The sequence below is a fragment of the Limulus polyphemus genome, unplaced genomic scaffold, assembly GCF_000517525.1.
Source record: "Limulus polyphemus unplaced genomic scaffold, Limulus_polyphemus-2.1.2 Scaffold1890, whole genome shotgun sequence".
In the NCBI taxonomy this organism is placed as follows: domain Eukaryota; kingdom Metazoa; phylum Arthropoda; class Merostomata; order Xiphosura; family Limulidae; genus Limulus; species Limulus polyphemus.
Genome location: NW_013667500.1, coordinates 18,164 through 40,699, shown reverse-complemented (window position 1 = coordinate 40,699; position 22,536 = coordinate 18,164). Strand labels below are relative to the sequence as shown.

General features: G+C 35.1%; 1 protein-coding gene across 2 annotated transcripts in view; it reads right to left on the bottom strand.

Moving 5' to 3' along the window:
* LOC106465268 overlaps positions 1–22,316 on the bottom strand; it is a 134,364-nt gene extending 112,048 nt beyond the window's left edge. For both annotated transcript variants that reach the window (XM_022393128.1, XM_022393129.1), the window contains exons 1-4: positions 21,610–22,316; positions 14,068–14,183; positions 12,265–12,421; positions 2,582–2,658 (exon numbers count right to left, since the gene is read on the bottom strand). In XM_022393128.1, the coding sequence (XP_022248836.1) occupies positions 2,582–2,658; positions 12,265–12,421; positions 14,068–14,183; positions 21,610–21,988 (729 nt within the window). In that variant the 5' untranslated portion in view covers positions 21,989–22,316. The remainder of the gene's footprint in view (positions 1–2,581; positions 2,659–12,264; positions 12,422–14,067; positions 14,184–21,609) is intronic.
* Positions 22,317–22,536: the final 220 nt, after the last annotated feature.

The following is a 22,536-nucleotide window of genomic DNA, read 5'->3' as shown; positions in this document are numbered from 1 at the left end:
AACACACACACACAAACAGCGTATATTAAAGCGTATTTGTGTTAAAAAAGAAAACTGTGTGTATGAATCTTGTTGGCAAATATCATAAACTGACTATATATCAGCATATATTTAAATACTAAATCCAAAGTACAATTTAACTACTAAATTTAAACTATCAGTTAACTCGGTTTCAAACTATTTGAAATTCTAATACATAACACTTGTTATAGTTTTCATGCTATAACTTTTAATCTAGTACACGTTTGTTCACGAAATTTAGCAGATTACCAGTAAACATTACAATGCTTTCACATGCAAAATATAAAATTTTTTTATTAAGTCTTAAGGTTGGTTAAGCACTATTTTCCTCATACCTTTTTTCTTTTTGCACACTGCCTATCCAACATGCAAAGTAATTTTCATTTTAAAATTAAAAATACTCTTATGCATCAGAAAATTTTCAAATTTCCCATGCAAAATCTTTATAATGTCCAGACAGTTATCCAATATCTTTTAAGAAAAACTTTATATTTTATCTGTTATTTTCACTAACAAATCTCTGTATAGGTTTGGTAGATTTGACTGATTTTGTAACCATCATAAAAATTAGAAATTAAATATAAATTATGCCTCTTCATCCTAGAATGAGAACAAATTATAACTAAAACATAAATATTTAGACTAAATAGCTTAAATCTCGTAACATTACACATTTATTATTTTTATTATATTGACCTTTCAGCCATGCCTGGCTAACAATATAGAAGTTACAATGATGCAGCACACGTACTCTCATGTTACCATATCCAATAATATAAACCTGACCTTTAGTCTTTACAAAGTGACCTTTCTTGGCTGTGTTTTAGTAGATTAGTATTTTGTAAAATACAGTCACATTTCAATATGTATATAGATTATTACTATTTATAAATAAATTCGTAAACTTATTTTCTTAAAAGATAGAACAGTAAATAAAGAAGTAAAGCAACAATTATCTCTTCTTGTTATGACCTTCGTACTCAGTTGCTGCTTGACGTAGATTGCTGAGCCTTTTAAATTTTGCACTTGGAGGATATGAAATGAAATAATTTTTTTAGGTTTTATATATATACAGTTGAATAACCAAAACATCATAAATTACTATATCGATACCACAGAATTCCACTATAATTTATCAAGCTTAGTAACTTATCTGTATTTCGGTCTAAAAAAATATGGAATTTTGAGCAGACTAAAGACACAACCTACCTCCTTGAAATCTTGGTTTGGAAGAAAAAGATGGTGTTCTAGCACTTTATAATGGCTGGGAAAGCCACTAGGGGGACATTCTGAGCTTTTAAAATGGTTATTCACATGTCATATATTGAAATAAGTGTACATAAGAGAACGTTTCCAAAAATGGAAAGAGGTGAGCAGGGCCACTGTGTTTGATTCAGTAAATGAGCAATATCTCAGCAAATACAAAAAATATGAAGTTCTTATTTTATATTCTAGCTTGTCAATATCGGTAATTTGAGTTCCTAATTCATACAAAACTATAGACTTAGTATTCTAAAACCCAAATATCTAATTTGAACCAGTGCTGCATTCAACAAACCACATTACACATAAAAATTGATGTTTAACTGTTTTTTTTAATATTTGCTTTTGAACTAAGAAATCACATATTGTATATTACTAAAATTTGAATTAAAATCTATAGTTTGATATCAAACTTACTGACATAAATTCATGAAATAGTAGTTCAATAAAATTTTGAATGTGAGTGAACAAATGCGATGACATGGCCTTTGACCCATGACCCATCTGGAAGGAGTAAAAATACTGGTTGAAAAAATGTTTCTTCCAAGAGAAAAGAGCTACTTTGTCATCTTCATTAATAAGCAATATAATTATTGATGATTGCAAAGTAAAACCAAGGACAATGCTGCATCTCTTAACCCATTAACTGTGGATGACGGATATTTCCGTCATTGAAGTTCTATGTCTTAGCTGCGAATGATGGAAATATCCATCAGTTGCACACACATATAACTATAACTCTATGCAAATGACGAAAATTGCCATTTTATTGTGATTGATGACAACTCAGTTTTATCTGTGAGTCAGAAAACGGCAACTGAGCTGCTCCTGCTGCACTTAATGGGTTAAATTATTCTTTACACTCTGTTGACTGTTAAGTTATTTGGTCTAATAATCACCAAAGTTCTTACACATTCAGTCCTCAGAGGGATAAGCTGCTGATTTTAATTTTCGTAAGAAAAGGCTATAAGCAATATAATGACATTTTTAAGTGGTAACTCTTCTGCTATGAAAAATAACACGTCATTATTCCACTGTTTATGAGGATTTGTTGTGAAATAATTCCATATTAATGCTACACATCAGATAATAAATTTACTACTTTCATTAATTACTGATTAAGAAATATCTCAACTCAGTTTACATCACTAAATACTAAAAATTATCTACTTGTCATAAAACTTTATCTTGCAAATTACATACTATCCCAATAAAAAATTAAGAAGTCACCACATATGTTCACAATTTATCTTTAAAACATGTTTCTGCATTACTAAATCACTACACTACCTCTTACCTTACATGGTATACAACACCACATTCCACATGCACCACACAACTGTCTTTGTCTCCCACATGCTGAACACTTCTTGACTGAAAAATTAATTAGCTATAACAAAACCATTAAATAAACCCAGACAGAATTTGTAGGCAATCAATCATCATTAATCCTTAAAAACAGAAGTTGGACAAATAAGCTCAGTTTGTAAAAAATTATGGCAGTCAATATCTTATGCAAAATATATTACTTGTAGTAATTTCTGACATTTCATCCTAAAAACACAATCAACATAGGCAGAACACAAAGTATATCAATGAACTTATGGAGAGAAAATGCACTAAAAAATTTAATATTAAGATTGCACCCAGGAAAAAGTAATGTATTGACTCATGCTATTTACTTAGATGTTTCTTTAGTTTCCAGTATGATTAAATGTGGTATATGTTTTTACTGTGTTAAATACAGTATTATATCCATATGTTTTTGAGATAGTCACTGCTGTATGTTATAAACATAGACCCATAAAACATTTGTGGTCAAATTAGTAAATTTATTGCAACAGTACTTCTTTAAGTAAAAGATTTATAGAATAATACAAAAGAATACTAAATCACAGACACCAAAATGTATAAGTCCACTTGTTTTAGGATTAATGTTAGTTACACTATTATAAGGTAAGGCCCATACTTGATAAAGAGATAAATTAACAGTGTATTTTGTTTAAATAGGGTTAAACTTTACCATACTTAATACTATCAATAATTTATAATGTTATTCTACACCCTAACGTTAAACCTTTTTAAAAACTCTGAAAAGTTTTTAATATGTTGTTATACAAGAAGTCTACTAAAGTATATTTACACCTAGAGGATCCCTCCCACAATTTCCCTGAAATTTCACTAAATTCCCATTCCTGGATCTCAGGAAATTAATTGAGAATTCTTAGGAATTTTTGTAAAACTTTTTTGTCTTTGAAAAGTAAAATGTTACTAATGTTTGTGATATTTTTACAAGGGTTTAAGAATTTAAAAAATATAAATACTAATGTAAAGTAATAAATATCAAAATGGTCTTTGAACGAAAACTTGGTAATTATTTTTACATGATGGAAATTATTTGAATTGGAAATTTTGGCGGCAGATGAAAAAATTGAAATGATTGTGATTTTTTTTTCAAAATGGTGAAGTACAAGTCACAGCCCTAACTTTTCTTTTATGTCTTTAGATTAAGAAATGTAAGTCATTATTAAAAATTATTTAGAATCTGAAGAAGAATATCCTGGCAGAGAAATAGAAATTAATGGATTCAGTGGAGATTCAGATGGTAAAAGTGAGCATCATGTTTTTGCTAGATATAATTGATAGGGAATGGAATCTGTAGTGACTGCTTTTAGGCCTGCAGAGAGTATACAGTTTAGACATTTAGCTAATGATAATGAAGCCAATTTAGATGTTAGAAACAATAATGAAATTCATGGTAAAGGATGGGGAAGAAGAGTTTCAAGAAGAGTTGGACATGGACAAAGAGGATCACAAATTAGATCTAGACAAGCAGAAAGGGGGCATTGCCCAACAGCTGATCATAATTCCTTAAATTTTGTTTCTAAAATTTTAGGATTTAACTTTGCCACTGGATTTATTTCAGAACTAAGACCTCAATTATGGATTATAATAAATCTTTAAACATGGAAATTGGAATGCATGAGTCGGTTGGAAAGCTAATAGATAACTTGCCAAAACTCAAAATTGGATTCAAAACAGTGAATCCAGCTTCAACAGAAAGTGAGTGCTTCCAACCTCAGGAAACTTTTTAATGAAGCAGCGATCATCTCTAAAAGATAAAGCTATTAATGTCCGATACTTCTTCAAATGCTATTTTTTGAAAAAGACAAAAAATAATCTTAATTAAATTTTTTTGTATTTTGTGTTATAAAATGTGTGGATTTAAATCACATGTGATCTTTATTACCACTTTGAAAATAGTTTTATAAACTTCACCAGTAATTTTCGGGAATAACGAAACAAATTTCCCAGTTCCCGAGAATAAAAAAATGTTCAGGAATAAGACCCTCTATTTATACATGCCTTTTGTTTACATCCATTGAAATGAAGTGCACACACACATGTGCATTTCAGTAGTAAGTTTTGCAGACATTTTCAGGGGACAGACAAAAACTGAGTTTTAATATAATAGATAGTTGAAAATAAAGCAGTAAGAAAATTGGTGGAAACTATCTCAAATGTGCCTATATAAGACAAGATATAAAATATGAGTCTCCAGACTGTATAACAGACTTTAGAATAGCAGCCAATGTTTCTGCCTAAGGACAAGTTTCAGACTCAAATTTTAGCAAAAATAAAACCTTTAAGGCATACATATGTCTGTCAATTTCATTGGCATCAGCTAGCTGATAAGGTCTAGATGTGTATACATGTCTATTAACACACAATTATGTAAATAAATTATTGTAAGCAGTGAAAGGTGGAGACCATGTAAATATTCTTAAATCTGCATATTCTTTTGACATAAGGTTTGAGCTTGAGACAGCAATTTTTCAAAAAAAGAATTAACTTCAACAATGTAGAGAGATTAAGTGCCTATTTAGGTTGGGAAACAAAGTTGTTTTCCATTCAAGCTGAAGGATGGGCACATGTGCACACTGCTAACTGGAAATATTTACATAGTGGAAACAATCATCAAAGTTGAAACACCGATGAGCAATCTTCTGAAAAAACTAGTTGAAAATTTTTCCTAAGGTGAGGAAGTACCAATGTTAAATATCGCTAGGTGTGGGATGCCTTTGCCCATCAGTGTGTGTATGAGAAGAGCTAGAATGTTCTAGTTTGGTTTATTTTGAATTTCATGCAAAGCTACATAAGGGCTATTTGCACTAGCCATCCCTAATTTAGCAGTGAAAGAGTAGAGGGAAGGCAGCTAGCCATCACCACCTACCGTCAACTCTTAGGCTACTCTTTTACTGTCATGTTATAATGCCCCCATGGGCCATCTAAAAAATAGCTACATTAGCTTGGCTAGGAAAAAAATGATCCATGAGACTGGATAACATCTTTCTTTGTCTAGCAGTTTCTGAACTTATAAGAGAAGTTAAACATATTTCTGGAGAAATGGTGCTTTTCATTATAAACATTAGATGTTTGCCCTTTGTTTATACTTAACTGTTCATTTATTTATTCTGTGTTAACACTTTAAAAGCAGTGTCAGTCCATTAGGCCAAGCCTGTTTCTGTGAAACTATACACACTATAATTCTGAACTTATAATTTGTTTTCATGAAATTTGGCAAGCTTTTAGTAAACAATAAATCTTTTGTATATAAAAAATCAAGTCCTGAATTGACTGTGAAACAGGCAACTACTGCCTATCAGAAAATGGACCTGAAGATGAAGAATACTTTCAAATTGTCATTCTCTACACTTGGGCTGGATAAGTAGATTGTATGTCACCAAATAGCTTTTCTACAAGTGTTATTCTAATAGGCAGTAACCACCCATTTCACAGTAAATTCAATATGATTACTCTGCCTAAACTATCTAGCAAAAAATAAACCAAGTATTTTTGCTAAATATTTGTCTGTGAATTTACAAAATCTTTGCTGAGTCAGTTTGAGTGCAAAATGTTTTTCTTGTTAAAAATAAAAATATTTGATTTGCATAACTGCTAAACCCTCCTAAATAAATGTAAAAAAAAGGTTCTGCTAAAATTTTATACCTTATCTCATAATTTTTCAACTATAATACTAACTGTAGCAAAAGTTATAATTTTCCTACAATGAAAATATATTTCCGACAGATACTTACTTCCGCTCATATACATAGCTATTCTTGTTCAGTGCTGCCCTCTATTAGCAACATTTTTTCACATACCACAAGCCTTTCACTCCAATGTACCCCTCAGTTCACATGGTTTAACTGATTCATGCATGCAAATTGTCAACTGAAAAACCACCACCAATAGATGTGCCCCACACACACGACTCAAGTGACTCTCTCTATATACTATTCTACTTAACTATCACTTCGAGATTAGGTAGAAACCTAAGCACCAGTGGACAGTGGAAGAGGAAGGCTGAAAAGCGTGAGTAGAAGTAAGTTCCTGTCAAAAATATATTTTCAGTGTAGGAAAATTATAACTTCGAGCAAGGTAACTTACTTCCCCTCACATACATAGCTAGAAAATCATATTGAATAGATGGAGGAACTTAAGGGATAAATGAAACACGGAATAAGAAGATAAAGGTTCAAATGGAGGTAAAGTAAGGCAGTGAAGCACCATAAAGACATTCCAATCCAGAAGGGTCGCACGCCATGGAGAGTGACTAATCTGGAATGAACATAACAAGAGAGACAAGATATGGGAGGCAAAAACTTTATGGTACAGGGAAAAATGAAAAGTGTGGAATAAGGCCACTCAATAACCCACAATCAAGAAGACTGAAGACCTCTGGTCAAATAACCAAGTGAGGAAATCTGTAATAAGATGAAAAGTGGGATGAAAGGGGGAGAACCCATGACCCAAAGACTAAGGGCAGAAAACATTCCACTTACATTAATAAACCTCCATGGAAGAAGGTCAAACTGAACATGCCAAAAACGAAGCTACTTGCTGTGACAAAGCAGATCTCCTCACCACAGAACAGATAAAATCCAGGCTTGAAGACAAAGGGTAGGAATTGCAGGGTGAAATACCTGGGACTGAGGCTGCTGTAAAAGGGATGGAGTGCTGGGAATAGGCAAAGGTGGAGCAGATTGGATCTGGAGCAGCCACGGAAACCATGGATGGGCCAGCCAGTATGAGGCAATGAGAAGGACTTGACATGAAGTGGATGATAGAAATCACCCTGAGAATCAGTCTAATAGGAGATTAATAGGAATTTGTCTGTTCAATCCTAGCTGAACACATCAACAGCCAGAGAAAGTGGGTGAGGTATCAGAGACCAAAACTGAAGTAACTTCATATCGAGGATAGTGGCAAATGCATCCAAGTGCAGAGTACCTGCCCAAGTGCACAATCAGTGGAAAACCAGAGGATCTAGAAACCACTTAATCAGATGAATTTCATCTGAGCAGGATAGACAATCTGCGACAAGCTTGAAAGCACCAGAAATGTGACACACAAGTAGATGAATACTGTGTGTGCAGGACCCAAACAACTTGCTGTTGGACCCACACTCCCAGCCATGAAGCATAGTTTCTGTGAAAATATGTAAATTTGGACAAGGGGAGGAAGCAGACCCCTCAATGAAGTTTGAGCCTTGTCCAACCACCAATGCAAATCGTTTACAAGGGAAGGAGGAAGGGTAAGAGGAATATCCAAGGGATCCCGTGCAAGGGTCCATTGGTCATGAAGAGTCCATTGAAGGGATCTCATATGAGCATGACCCATGGGGATAAGTGCCACCATAGAGGACCACATCCCCAAAAGTGATAGGAACTCATGAGCAGTAATAAAGGGAGCAGTAAGGGCAATGATGACTGCCAGCTCCATTGAACAAAACATCCAAATGAGCAAGGCAATGGGTAGGAACGAGAGAGGATTTCTCCAACATGATCAACCAACTGACCTGAATCACCTCCAAATGAAGCAGAAGAGTATGTCAGGCAGACTCCAGTTTGGAATGAGCCAACAGAAACCAGTCTTCCATGTAATGGTGGAAGCACAATCCTCAAGCATGCATAAGTCTGGTAAAAGCCTTGACTACCTGACAAATGACATATGGTGCCATAGCAAGCCCTAAAGAAAGAGCATGAAATTGATAAACCACTCCATGAAGAACAAACCAAAGGTAGTGTCTCGACTGCTGTAATATGGGAATATGGTCATCCATAAACATGGAGAAAAAGCCCACCTGAGAGTGAGAAATGACTCCATAATAAAACAAGGTAGCACCAAGAAGTGATTGAGCTGTGATTGATCGATCACCGCTCACAGGCCACTAGTCTCTGGTTTTGTTGGGGACAACAAACAGCCTGGAATAAAACCCCAGAAAAGTGTGAACCACAGGCATTCTGAGAAAAAAGATCCTGAACTGCCACAGACAGATGCTGATATGTGGTAGGATCTTGAGGCAATGGAAATGAAATGGGTATCTGAGACAATGGAGGAGGGGAGAGGAAATGGATGACAAGTCCCACTGATAAAACCTGAAGGACCCATAGATTCATGACAAAGTCTTGTCATAAATGAACAAACTTGGATAAACAAGCCACCACTGAACAGAAGTCCACAGGATAGTTGCCGATACTGTTGGCTGCGCAACACTCGGCATCAAATAAAATGGCGAGAAGGTAAGGGTTGGGAAGGATTAGGATGGGGGGGATGATCAAGGCTCAGTGCGAGATAAATGATAAACTAATGAGGAAAGAGTCAACTGCTGTCTCACAGATTCCACTCAGGATTCCAAAGTCGCTGTAAGATCTCCAAACACCAGTCCATGGAGAAAAGGGAGCCAGACGTAAGTCCTTAAGATAAGAAGATAGCAAACAAATGAGACAAAACCACATCTCTCTCATAAATATCCCAACAACAGAGGAACCACGTGTGTAAAGAAAGAGCCGAGGTCGACAAACGTGAGAACAAAGATGTAATTAGGGCAGATGTATCCCCTGAAAATCCTCAGGATCTCTGTGGATTGCCTCAGAGAGGAGGTGCATGGTGGATGAGTAATGCAAGATAGACATGAGGGTATGATGAAGGTGAGAAAATTAAATATGTGTCAAAAGATCATGAAAATCATGGTCTGCCCCCCCCCCCCAAAATAGGTAAAATGGATTCCAGTTGCTAAGAATCAAGGAATGGAAAATTGGCCTGATGGTAGGCTACAGCAAACCAATCTGAAGTCAGCAAAGAGTAAGGCATGCCTGTTGATCATGTAACTAAGATAAAAAATGCTCAGCATGAACCACAATATCAGATGGTGGAAACACAAAATACTGAGAGGAAGAAGTATCATGTAATAAGGACAGTAGAGGATTACAGGAAATCAGGAAAAGGGATAAAATAGAACATACTTGGGAAATCATGTCCAAAAAAGCCATATCAGGCCAGCAGAACCCACAGTAGGAACTTTCGGAAGACATAGCAAATTCAGGCAGAGGAAAAAGGCTATCAAATGCTTTGTCGTTCTGAACAGGTTTGGTTTATTCAGGATGAAGTTGAGCAACATCAGGAAAAGAAGGTTGGCTTAAATAACAATCAATCTCTCAAGGAAAAATTGCCAATAATTCCAAGTAATGAGTTCCCTCCACCTGAAGCCTGAGTAAATTTGCTGCTAGAAGGTACAACTTGCACTCCAGAATTCATAATGTAAATGAAAACCAAATACAACTGGGTTGGTAAAGAAAGAAAAAACATAGAAAATTTATTAAGTTTCATAACTGGATTGAAAATTAAATAAAACCACGATGAAATGAGATTCAAATAATGTATTTAAAATAAATAGAAAACTAGAAAATAAATTATAAAAAAATTCAAAGAGAGCACTAAATAAAATGTCCGAACACGAGCACTGTGGTGACCAATTTTGAAACTGGAGGCAAGTTGGATCAGGAGGAGGCCAAAAAGATATAAAGTGAAAAGAAACAGGAAGGAGACCACAAAGGTAAATGGAAAGACCATATTGAAGGATTTGTCAAACCCAATATGCCTTAAGAAAAAAGGGTCACAAAGATGAACAGGTGAGCCTAGACAATCCTACCCTAACACTCTGGATGGAGAGTATATCCAAAACTGAAGAGTCACTGAACAGTTCGAGTAGAACTACTCCACTTCCTTCTACTAGGCAATCAGAATGAGGCAAAAGGAATGAGCAGAAGCAGTAGACGCAGAAGACTGAAAAGCTGTAAAAATAAGAAAATGCAGAGGGTTCACCACGACCTGCTGGACACTTTAAAGGGGAATTACGAGAGTGGGAATATAAGAAGCTACAGCCCAAATTAGCTCATACTGGTGTGCCTCTCCTGAACAAATTCAGGTGAAACCCTTAGAGAAATAGAAAAACAAAACAATGCCGTGTTGAAGAAACAAACAGCTTGTGGTAACAAGACAGATAAAGATACTAAATCAGTGAGAACCACAGGCAGCAAAGAAGAAAACTAATCCTGATTAAAGGAATCAAATAAACAAGAGCAACTGATAGGTAATAACTATGCCAAAAAAAAAGAATGGTCTGAACATTTTGAAGTTGTGAAGAAAGATGTGTCCTACAAGATGACCCAACCTAACTACCAGGAGAAGGTAGAAAATAAAAAGATTCAAAAACTGAATCACCTAACACTAGCACCCTTAACAAATATTGGTTCAAGATTAAAACAGAATATATCTGAAAGAAAAGTGAAAAAAAAAGCAGATGATACTAAGGTTTAGGATTAGCAGACAAATCATACTTCTCAGTTAAAAAAGGGAAACAGGCATGATCAAACAGAGAAAACTAATTATGACACCAGCAGATAATATAGCATTAAAATCTTTAATTCACTAAACTATGAGAGCTTAAAATACAGCCATGAAATCTTGCTGCACACTAGAAGATCAGTGTTAAAATTGACTTTGGAATTCATGAGCAAGCGAAACCACAAAGTTTACACAACAGTTGCCAACCATAAAAAATATTTTATGTGAAAATTGAGCTTATGAAATTCCCCTGTTCATTTGCACAATAATTCACAGAGAAGGTGGGAGAGTGGGAACTTTTGGGAAGGTGACACATGTAATGCATTGCATCAAGAACAGCTTGACAAAAAAAAGCTTACAGTCTTTCAGAAGTCTATCTGATTCAAATATTTCTTTATAAAACTCAATTATCAATAATTTAAAATATGTTAATTTTTATAAACTAAATATTGCATGATGAGGTTTATTAGAATAAGACACAGAGCATCCAAAAAAGCTGCAGAGAACATTTATCTTCAACATTAATTAGAGGTGCTCTATCTAACAAACTCCATTCATATTTTCAGTTTAATGGAATACTATAACAAATTCTATACCTCTGATGTTCTTATGACTTGGTTAAGCTTCAAACTTTTCTGCTTTTTTAAATAAATGTTCTCAGCTTATTGGACAATAATAAGTGCTGTTTAACAATAATGGGCTTACACTGTTAAAACAGTAATAAGTCAGTAATGAAACATATAGGTAATCAATCTAATCCTCCTTTGTAAAAAAAACAACTTTAAAATTTTATTGAATGACAATAAATTAAACTTAATAAATGTAGATTAATTTCAAAAACTTATTTCAAATCTTAATTTTATCCTCCTTGCACCAAGAGTTTGTGTTAGTGTGGCTGGAGTACAGCCAACCAGTACCTAAAATGATCAACATTAATGCTACCATGTATTTCATTTTATTCTTAAATTCCACAAATGCTTTCAAACAATGTGCAAACATTTTCCAAATACAGTTAAAAAAAACATAATAATGAGGGAAATTCATCTGAATTACCCAAAAAACATCTACATATATAAAAAATAAAGTAACAAATGATACTGACTCTATAACTTAAAAGACAAAATAAAAAATCTAGTAAGAGTAGAAAGGGCACTGCAAAACTTACACACACATTAGCATTCACATTATAGGCAAAAAGAATATAATTTTGTTAACTAAGGAAAATAATTTTCTAAAATAATTAACAAATATGCTTCTTTTTCTATGAAATATTAGTAAATTTCAACTTACTACTGTTTTTTATTTCTTGGAAGCCTTTTCTCACAAATGTCTTGTATTGACAGTTTTTACATTTTGATAGTTTTGAAGGACCAGAAATTTTCTTATGACAGACTTCTGGATTCAAGCACACTCTTGGTTTTTTTGTTTTCAGAAAGTACCATCTACTCTATATAAAGGAAGAACATTACATTATTCTGAAAGATTCACTAGATGTATGCATGAATCTCAACCTAATAATAAAACATTAAATAAAATAATTTTGATTATTTCAAAATGTATTTTGCCCTCAAGTGTTTTACATAAATAGGTTAAACTCAAAGTCCACAACACATTAAGCAATTTTACAATAACTATGCTTTGAATTATAAAACTAAATGAACTGTTTAATTTTTACAAGAATAAGTAAGTTACGTTACTATCAAGAGCTAGCAAATAAAAAAACTGAAGTATTATAAAAAGTATAAAAAAGTGCTAATCAAAAGAAATAGCCTTTGGAAAGAGAGTATACTTGGTGTACTTAGATTTTCAAAAAGCTGTTGATTAGGTGTCAAACAGAAGACTAGCCAAGATAGTGACAGTGGTAAGGGTTAGGGAAAGGCTAGTTAACTGAACTGTAGCCAGTGCTTGAGTCTTTGTTTTATGTTATTTACATTGATATTGACCGTGGGTAACTAGTAAAGAGGTTTGCTGATGCTATTAAGCTCTTTAGTATTTCTACACGTACTGAGGGTATTGAGATGCCATAAAATGACTTGGAACAATTTATAAGTTGGCACATCACCTTTAACTATATTTTATATTAAGTTCAAGGCAACGCATATAGATTATCATAATTTGGGTCAAATATCTTATATAGATAACAACCCACTCAACAGTATGACCAAATAAAACAATCTTGGCATAATGGTAGATAAGTTACTCAGACCTTCAAGACAGTCTATGTTGCTAGTAAAAATGCTGATAAATTTTAGAATATACTTGTAGACATATTCATTACAAGTTAAAAAAGTTAGACCTCACATATAGTAGAATATTGTGTACAATTTTGGTTTTCTTATCTCACAAAGGATATCAGTTATTGGTAAGGGTTCAGAGAAGAGCTACTAGAATAATTCCGACGTTGGAAAGATTATCTCATGGGGATCAATAGGATGAGAGGATACAAGTTCAAGATCTGGCAAAAACAGTTTTATTTTTCTAACAGGGTGATCAGTTGATTGAATGAGTTGTCATCTGCAGCATTGGTGGGTGCCAGCACCTCACAATAGTATAAAGAGGAGGATTTATTATTTCCTAAAAGTTAAAGTGTGAATTTAATTTTTGCTTTTCTTTTTCATGAAAACAGATATGCAGATAGTCTTAATGAACCAAATGGTCTCTCATTGTTCATATATTGTCTCTACATGCTTTCAAACATATTGATATCTTTACCATGACATAGTTGCCAAAACAGCACAATGTAACTCAATAAAAGATTACCAATATCTTTTCACCAACAATCACACCAAATTCTACTCTTTTACTACAATAACAGTGCTTCTCTCAAACCACACTTTAAGTCCTTCCATACCCAAAACCATTACTTTGCACTTCTCTATAATAAAACTTGTTTACCAAGCTATGGCCCAATCACAAAGACTGTCAAACAAACAAAAAAAACAAAAAACAAGAGCCCTATCAAAAATATCTAAAGTTGGTAAAGCAAACAATAAAACATTGATAAATAAAGAAAAGATGTGGATGTTTTATTTAAAACATTAAAGAAAAACATTTATAAACTAACAGCAGACAATTTTCTAGTTACAAACTTACCCTACATGAACTGCAGCATCTCACCCCATAATTTACACCTGGAATGTTTGGTTTGCCACATATTACACATCTAGACTCAGTGGTCAATTCAGGACATTTCCCAACTTTGGAACTGACTAACAAATAAAACACAATTAAGTATGACTTAGATTTTATAAGGCCACACATTTCCATATCATTTGTGGGATATAATGTAGGGGCATAACAAAAACTGTTTTTGCAAATAACACTTCTTTAATACACCTTTCTTCCAGTTAACATGCTGAAGTTTCATTATTATTAGAGCTGGGTAATTTACTCAGTTACCTTTTTATTTTATTTTGTTTGTTGTTAAACAAAAGGCTATACAAATGAGCTTCATGTGCTATGCCCATCACAGGTATCAAAAACTAATTTTCAACATTGTAAGCCTTCAGACTTACTATTTATCCACTTGGGGAGGGGGGGGCATCAATTACCTACAAGCAGTAATTCCATCAATTATTGTCATGTAAACTAAGTAATTTACCAAAATTAGTGTTTCCGATTATTACCGTTCTTGACTATGCCAGCAATTGATTAATCAAAATTATCATTAAATCAACTTTAGCAAAAATAATCACTTAATCGAAATTAGTGTTTCCAATTATTACTGATTATTCCAACACTTGATTAATCAAAAGTGAAAATTTTCTAACATTGAAAATGTATTTCCGATAGGCACTTACCTCCAGACATTGGTAAATTTTTTGAACGACGCACCAGTCTTTTATACCCCTATATTTTTTGCATCATTGCGGCAACATGTGCTGATCATGTGACCACCCTCCACCAATCCCATTGCACCCTCTATACTAGTGCAGGTAGCTCCCTCTACCACTGGGGTGCAATCCTCACTTTCGAGAACATACAAACCTAGAAACACCGACAAATCAGTGGGGAGGAAGGGTAGGGAGTGGATGAGGGAAGGTAAGTGCCTATCGGAAATACATTTTCAGTGTTAGAAAATGTTAACTTCCAAAACGGTACTACCTCCATTCCCCCATAGCTAGAATCCCACATTGGAAATGTGGAGGGGCCAGTGAACGTGCAAAAACAAATAATCAAGTGGAGAGCAACAACTATGAAAAAAGCAGGTGTGCCACAAATAAAATATGAGGCACACCTGTGGGGTATAACACTACTTCTGGAATAGGTATACTCTTCACCGAGTAAAGACGATAAGACACATAGGGCAGAAACAAATGGAATACATGGCTAGGGCTAGAGAACCATACATGAATTGGTCAAATGTAGTCCATCCAGACAGAAAACAACCAGGGGAAGCACTTTGGGATACAATGTATTATGCCAAGTGCAGTCCAAGAACAAAAACAAAATAGAAGCACCTTGGATAAGTTTGTAAAATCAACAAGTGCAGTCCACTTAAGCAAAATCTCAAGATAGCTAAGTGAGGTCCACCCAGCCAACAACATCCAGGGAAGCCCAATGGCATACAATGGATTATGTCAAGTGCAGTCCATCTGGGCAGAAAACATTCAGTGGAAGTGCCTTGCATAATAAATTTCATGCCATATTGTGTGTAGAATATGCAGCATAACAACCACAGATAAGATCAACAAGTGCAGTCCGCCTGGACAAAATCATCCAGGGGAAGCACCTTGGATTGATATCTAGATAGCCAAGTAAGGTCCACCCAGACAAAAACACCCTGGGAAAGCCCCTTGGTATACATTGGATTATGTCATGCGAGGTGCATCTGGGCAGAAAACATCCGGTGGAAGCGCCTTGCATAAGAGATTTTGTGCCATATTGTGTGCATCATATGGAGCATAATGATGATAGCCTTCTTCTCATCAAGTGAGTATATATGGCTATGAGATTATGTTATTGCACAAAACCCACTCATGAGGAAACAACTCCACCGACTGGGAACCAGAAGTGGCAAGGACCTTCGTGCTCCACTAGAATAAAGGAGGGGGAGATGTGTTGGGGGTCTGGAGGAATGACCCACTGGAGACAGTGCAATTGGTGTCCGGGTTTCCCTATTTTGAAAACCAAAAAGTCCCAGATATTAAGAATCACGGGTCATTAGGGATGGGCAAAAATCACTATCTGCTATACTCATGAAGTCCATGAGTGACAGTCCTCAGGAGATATATATATTATATTTTGATTTAAAAAAAATGTGATATATAGATATAGACACACCACCAGAAAAGTGCTCGGTGGTCTTACAGAAACACCCCATCTCCACAGTGAACATTAGAGAAGTATACAGATATAGTGCTAAGAGATACAATTCAGAGGGCAACACCCACCACCAGTTGGGATCCTGAAATATGCCATATAAGCAATGATAAAAGAAGCAAAAATAATATGAAGACTTACCCCAGTCACAGGCGAACATACATGTGTTGAATCACCAGAGGAGGAAGATGATATCTGCCCAAGGAACACACAGCAAAGTTATGCAGAGAAAGAGTGATGAAAGTATACATATTTGTCCACAAACTAGGTGGTGTCGAGCAGCTTAAGACAGAGCAGAGTTAGATGATGAAGTTGATGTGAAAAAACCATATGTAACAATATGTAGATGACAAGTGGCCAGGGACACATCCAACTATGCCAGGTATAGGAGTTGACAAACCCAACCGGTGAGCATAATAGGAGAAAGATCAGGGGAAACAAGAATACCATGGAACAATTAAATAGGACTGAGAACAATGAAAGGAGACAGTATGAACCAAAAACAGAGCAGGGAATGAACTGGACAGAGGAGATGATCTGGAAACGATTGGGAATACAGGTAGGAAAAGGAAGGGAAGACCACATGCCAGGTGGGGGAGGACTGAGGTCATAAGAGAAATATGTTTCAAAGTGCAAAGAGAGAACTGGACAGGATAGGAAGAACAATATGGAGATCCCAATCTGGCAGAACAAAGGAAACATGTTGGATGAACCAGACAAAAGAGCAACAGTTGAAAAAGACAAACACTGAACCAACAACCAGATGATGAACTGGGACAGGTGAGGAACAGAAGTACAGGAGAGTCGAAAGCCATTGGAAATAGACCAAAGACTGAAGCAAGACTTATGCCTCAGGTACATAGACAAAGAGGAAGGGTGAAAAGTGTAGGCAATGAAGGATGTGACACAAGAGGTGAACCCCTGAGCTGAGGCACAGGACTGGACAGAAGACACACAGAAAGATAAAGTATAGTAGCATTGGGATGAAAAACAACAGATCATAGTGGTCTGAGAAGCAAACAGGACAGAGAAAGAGGCAGGGTCTGTTGCTCCAGGAAGGACCAGAGCAGAGGGAACTATGTCAGACCTGGCCAATCCAGAGCAACCAACAGAACACAAGAAGGAGTGGTCTAGATAAGGGAAAAGACCAAGAAGAAGATGAGTCAGAATGGAGGGTGGGCATATAAGGGCAAGCCCCTGAGCTAGGCATATGGCTGGACAAAGTCACTCCAAAAGAAGAAGTGTGGAAAAATGTCAGCTCGTGGATGACTGGGGGGGGGGGGACGGAGAGATAGAGAAAAGGAAGAAAGTGTGTTGTTCCAGTAAGGGCCAGATCAGAGGGAACCACATCTGAAGAACCAGCATAGCACAACAAGATTAGTTCTTGATAAGGGAAAAGACCCAGAAGAAGAGTCAAATCTGAGAGTAGGCATACACATGAAGTCAATTCCAATCTTGACAAAAAGAAAGAAAATGTGGCATACCAGTGAATGGGAAACAGATACAAACCCATAGAAAAATGTGAGGAGGAAGAGACCACTGTGGAGAACCTGGTGGGGATGCAATAAGAGATCAGCCACAAGAATCAGAAGTTGGAAAACATGATCTGTCAGAATAGTCATGTCAAAGTCACTGGCCCAGTATATAAAATCCAGTCTGACCATACAGAGATCAGTATGTGATTCACCCTTTCTTGGTGATAAAGTTGATGATAGTCAAATTATCAGAAAGAACCATAACCACCCTCCCCTGCAGGAAGGGGAGGAAAAGATACAGAGCCCAATGAATTGCCAAGGTACTAGAATGTGGATATGGAGAGTAGCCTCCTTGACTGACCAACAACCCACAAACTCAGGAAAATGTGATGGTCCAAGGGATCATGAGGGAAGTTCCACTGGATTGAGAAGTATTCAATGAAGGGTATACATGTGTGTCTGGCCCAAGGGAATGAGTACTTCCTAGGAAGACTACATCCCAAAAGAGGCAGAGCTTCACAGACAAAGAGAGAAGGAGAATGGATGGAAGATATGACTGTCTGCTAGATATCCTGGAATCAAAGTGGAGAAGGCTAGGCTCAACCAAAAAAGGAAGTGAAGAGAACTCTCAAATGAAAAAGAAACTGTGACTTCTCAAACCAGAAAGGAAACCCTACCTGAGAAGCTTCCAGAAGAAGGAAGCAGGTGTGAGTGACTGACCAGGCACAGAAAGAGACAAGCAGAAGCCTGTCATCCATAAAATGCAAGTCTGAAGACCCAACAAGTGAAGGTGACATGCAAAAGAGCATACCACTCCGCAAAACCAATACAGACCTGAAAAAAGACAGCCTGTGAGCACCCAGAACAGGCAAAACTCACCTAGAGTAACTGAAGAAAAGCACAAAACAATAAGTAACACCCAGAGTACAAAACCAACAAAAAGGGACTAATAAAATAAACGACCCTTAAACATAGAATGTACAAGTCGATTCAATGAAGCTATAAGACAAAGGACACAAGAAAAGAAACTTACCCTAGAGAACATGAGAAATAAAAAGGCATCCAGTTAACTAAAACAAAGTCTGACACAAAACTTATCCCCAATTAGATGTGACTAGTAGTAAAGACACAAAAAAAAGAAAAGAAATAAAAAAGTAAAATATTAAACAAAATGAATGCCAGAAACAAACTCCAAATGCAAGTTATAAACTAAAGTAACGTAGATAGTAAAAGAAGTATAACTCTGACCAGGGATGACATGAATGATTTAAATTATCAAGTGTGGAAATTAGATTCATACAAATGAGCTCACATAAACTCATTGAACATAGGTAGATCTATGTGAGGTGATAAATACACACTGAAAAACTAACCACAGATCTCCTGGTAAAAAACAATACTTATCTTGAAAGGAAAAATTGCCGGCTGTACACAAGACAAGAACTCCCCACGAATGAAAGTCTGTGCTTCCTCAGCAAATATCATCAAAACTGAGACTGATGCCTAATGTTATAACCACTGTCTATTTATGGCAGGAAAATTATCAAGCACCATATGAAACCCAAATTCATATGAAGAAAGTAAAATTTGGAAAACAGAAATATCTCAAAAACAAACAAGTAGAAAGTTGTAGCTGATATTAATTGGTGATCAAGCACAATCAAGCTTGTGCAGTTACATGGAGAATGAGTTTAAACACATGTCATTACGTGAGAATGCCAATCGAGAAAGTGAGGATTGTGCCACAATGGTAGAGGGAGCTACCTGTGCTAGTATAGGGGATGCAATGGGATTGGTGGAGGGTGGTCACATGATCAGCACATGTTGCTGTAATGACAAAAAATATAAGGGTATAAAAGACTGGTGCACTGTTAAACAAATTTACCAATGGCTAGAGGGTAAATGAAGGTCGAGATAGCTAAGGGGGAAAGGAGGTAGTACCATTTCGGAATTACAATTAAATTAACTTTAAGGAAAATAATCAACTAATCAAGATTAGGGTTTTAGTATTTTTGATTATTCCAACCATCCAAGTAATTGAAATACTGCCACCAAACTTGCTCACCCTGTCTTTGTTATAGCAAAACTATTAAGGTTGTATGCCACAATCAATAATGTTTAACTGATGACTATGGAGGAATGGCAACTGGCTGATTGCAACAATCACCAACCATTTTTGTTCTTTTTCCTTTTGTGGGTGAACTGTTAACTAGAAGGCATGCAAATTCTCTGACAGAACCCACAACCCAACCTTTTTCTTGTCTGATGCATGTACTAATTTATTCAATGATACTAATTAATTAATGGAACAATTGATTAAGTGAATTGCAAATACCACTAATTGCCCGACTTTGTTTATAATATATAATTACATCATGAGAATTAGCTTAGAAAAAGCAAATATACAGTAATAGAAATAATTATGAAAATACTAGCAACACAAACACAAGTTATAAACAATGAGTAATGGAAACTAAGAAGAAGCTTTAATAAAGATGGAAAACATTATTACAGAAAAGAAGTGAATAAGCTGTGCAATACACTAGTATTTTGTATGTGAGTCAACTGCTTTATGCAGAATATTACACATGACTTTTATGCTGCCATAAAGTTTATCATTGTATGATTAAGAAATATTGCTCCAAATGCAATGTATTATTTCCCACAATTCAGGTAAGATGTTTTGTTACCCTTTTTACTGTCTCAATTTTTATATAGCCCACAATTTTATGTTGATCATCAATATCATTGGCTGAGATGCTGACCTATACGTACTCCTTACTAACCTTCACTGTATATTGTCTATTTCCTGTTCTCTACCATGGTACAAACAACTGTCAATTGCTGCCAAACAATTCAAACTTGGATTCATCTGTAAAGAACATATGTTTCTGACTTTGCTGTTTCCATATTTTGTGGTTTGATGCTTATTTCAATCTCTTGGTTTGGTTACTTCTTCTCAAAGTAGTTTTTCAAACAGCTACATGTCCATTGAGACTATATGCTAAAGTGTATCTTACTGTTTTTTGGAAGTACCATTCACACTTGTATTTAATGTAAGGTCACTGGCAACATCCATACTCAACTATCATCGATCTCATAAATAAAAATATATTTATTATCACTTTTGAATAGTTTTTGGTATTCTATCTCAACAACTTGTATACAGCTCCTACTGAAATACAGATTTTTGTATGGAGAATTCATGACCAATCACAACTTTGATTCTACATGTTTTTCATGCATTATTTCAGTCCAAGAAACCATGAGTGTATTCATCACACTATGATGGGAATAGTATAACTGCCTGTATTTGTATAGGCATTATACTGGAGTTACACTTTATGATTGGTTGAATAACAATCAATCCCTAAACTACCAACATGTTAGTGTACACTGTTCAAGTTTATTTTCACACAATAAGAGGGTGGTACTCCCATGGTATTTGCCTTTTTTGATTTTTTTTTACCTCAATGTTTCCATAATCACTTCCAATTCTGTATATCCCTTTAAATCTTATAACATATCACTCCTTTACTATTACCTACAAATAAACTATTTTGGATCTGAAAAAATCTAATTGTTGCACAATTCTAAAAATAATTAACTTATCAAAAATACTTTTGCCATCTAATCTTTCTTAAATGTCTGTCTACATGCAATAATATCAAACTTTTATACTATAAATTTATACTCAATTATAGGATGTTTCATGCACACAATTATCAGATATTTTGAACTAAATTTAGTTGATGTGACAATAGGCTTACGTTACAACTTAAAACTAAAAGTTACAGCCTATTACACTTGCCTCATCACATAGATTAGATGTACCTACCATCTTTGACTCTGAGGCTAATACTTTCTCTATTCTCTTTACTGAAGCCTGTATTTTCTTGTTCAGGTATTATACCTTTGACATTGTTATTTTCGAGTGTTTTATCATCTTTATAAACAATATTAATAAGATTATGGCTACAGTCATATTTTGGTTTTAATGAGGGCTCTAAGCCCATTATTGTTTGTTCCATGCTACTGTTCAGTCTTCTTTTTTCATCCCCTATTGATTGTTTCTCAGTCTTATTTTCATACATTTCAATCTCACACACAGTTTCACAGTTATTTAACTTATCTCCTAATGTTTTCCAAGATTTTCGTGGTTTCTGCATCATACAACGATTTTCTTTAGCTGAAGTCGCTTTATGAACTTTTCCCATCACTTAATATTTGGTTTTATTGACTTAGCCAACACTGGCATAGACTAATCAACAAAATAGACTATACGTCCACAATAACCTTTCGAAACACCTGACTGACCAGAAGTTCAGAACAAAGTCAAATTTATTACATGCCGATCTTTTTTTTTCAGCATTTCGTGCTGTTCTAAATTTTTTATGTAGTCTTAAACTGTTATTGTTAAAGACTTGGGCCCAATGCTGTCGTGCGGTACTTCGAAATGAAATTAACTTTCACCTTTTCACTCAAATATTTAATATTTTCAATATTTAATCTACTTTTACTCCAAATTTCATAAGCATATTAAAACCCCAAGCCTATAACACGTTGTTAAAAAGTTAAAAACTTAAATACCGTTGACTGAAGCGCTACGAGTTGATGGTTTTTAATTCACCTAGTTCGATGAAAATATTATTATGTACTTTCAAAATATCCTAAATATGCTAACATGATTATGTCTAAATTTAAGAAAAATATCTTTAAAAAGGTTTTTTGTCTGAATTTCGCGCAAAGCTGCACGAGGGCTATC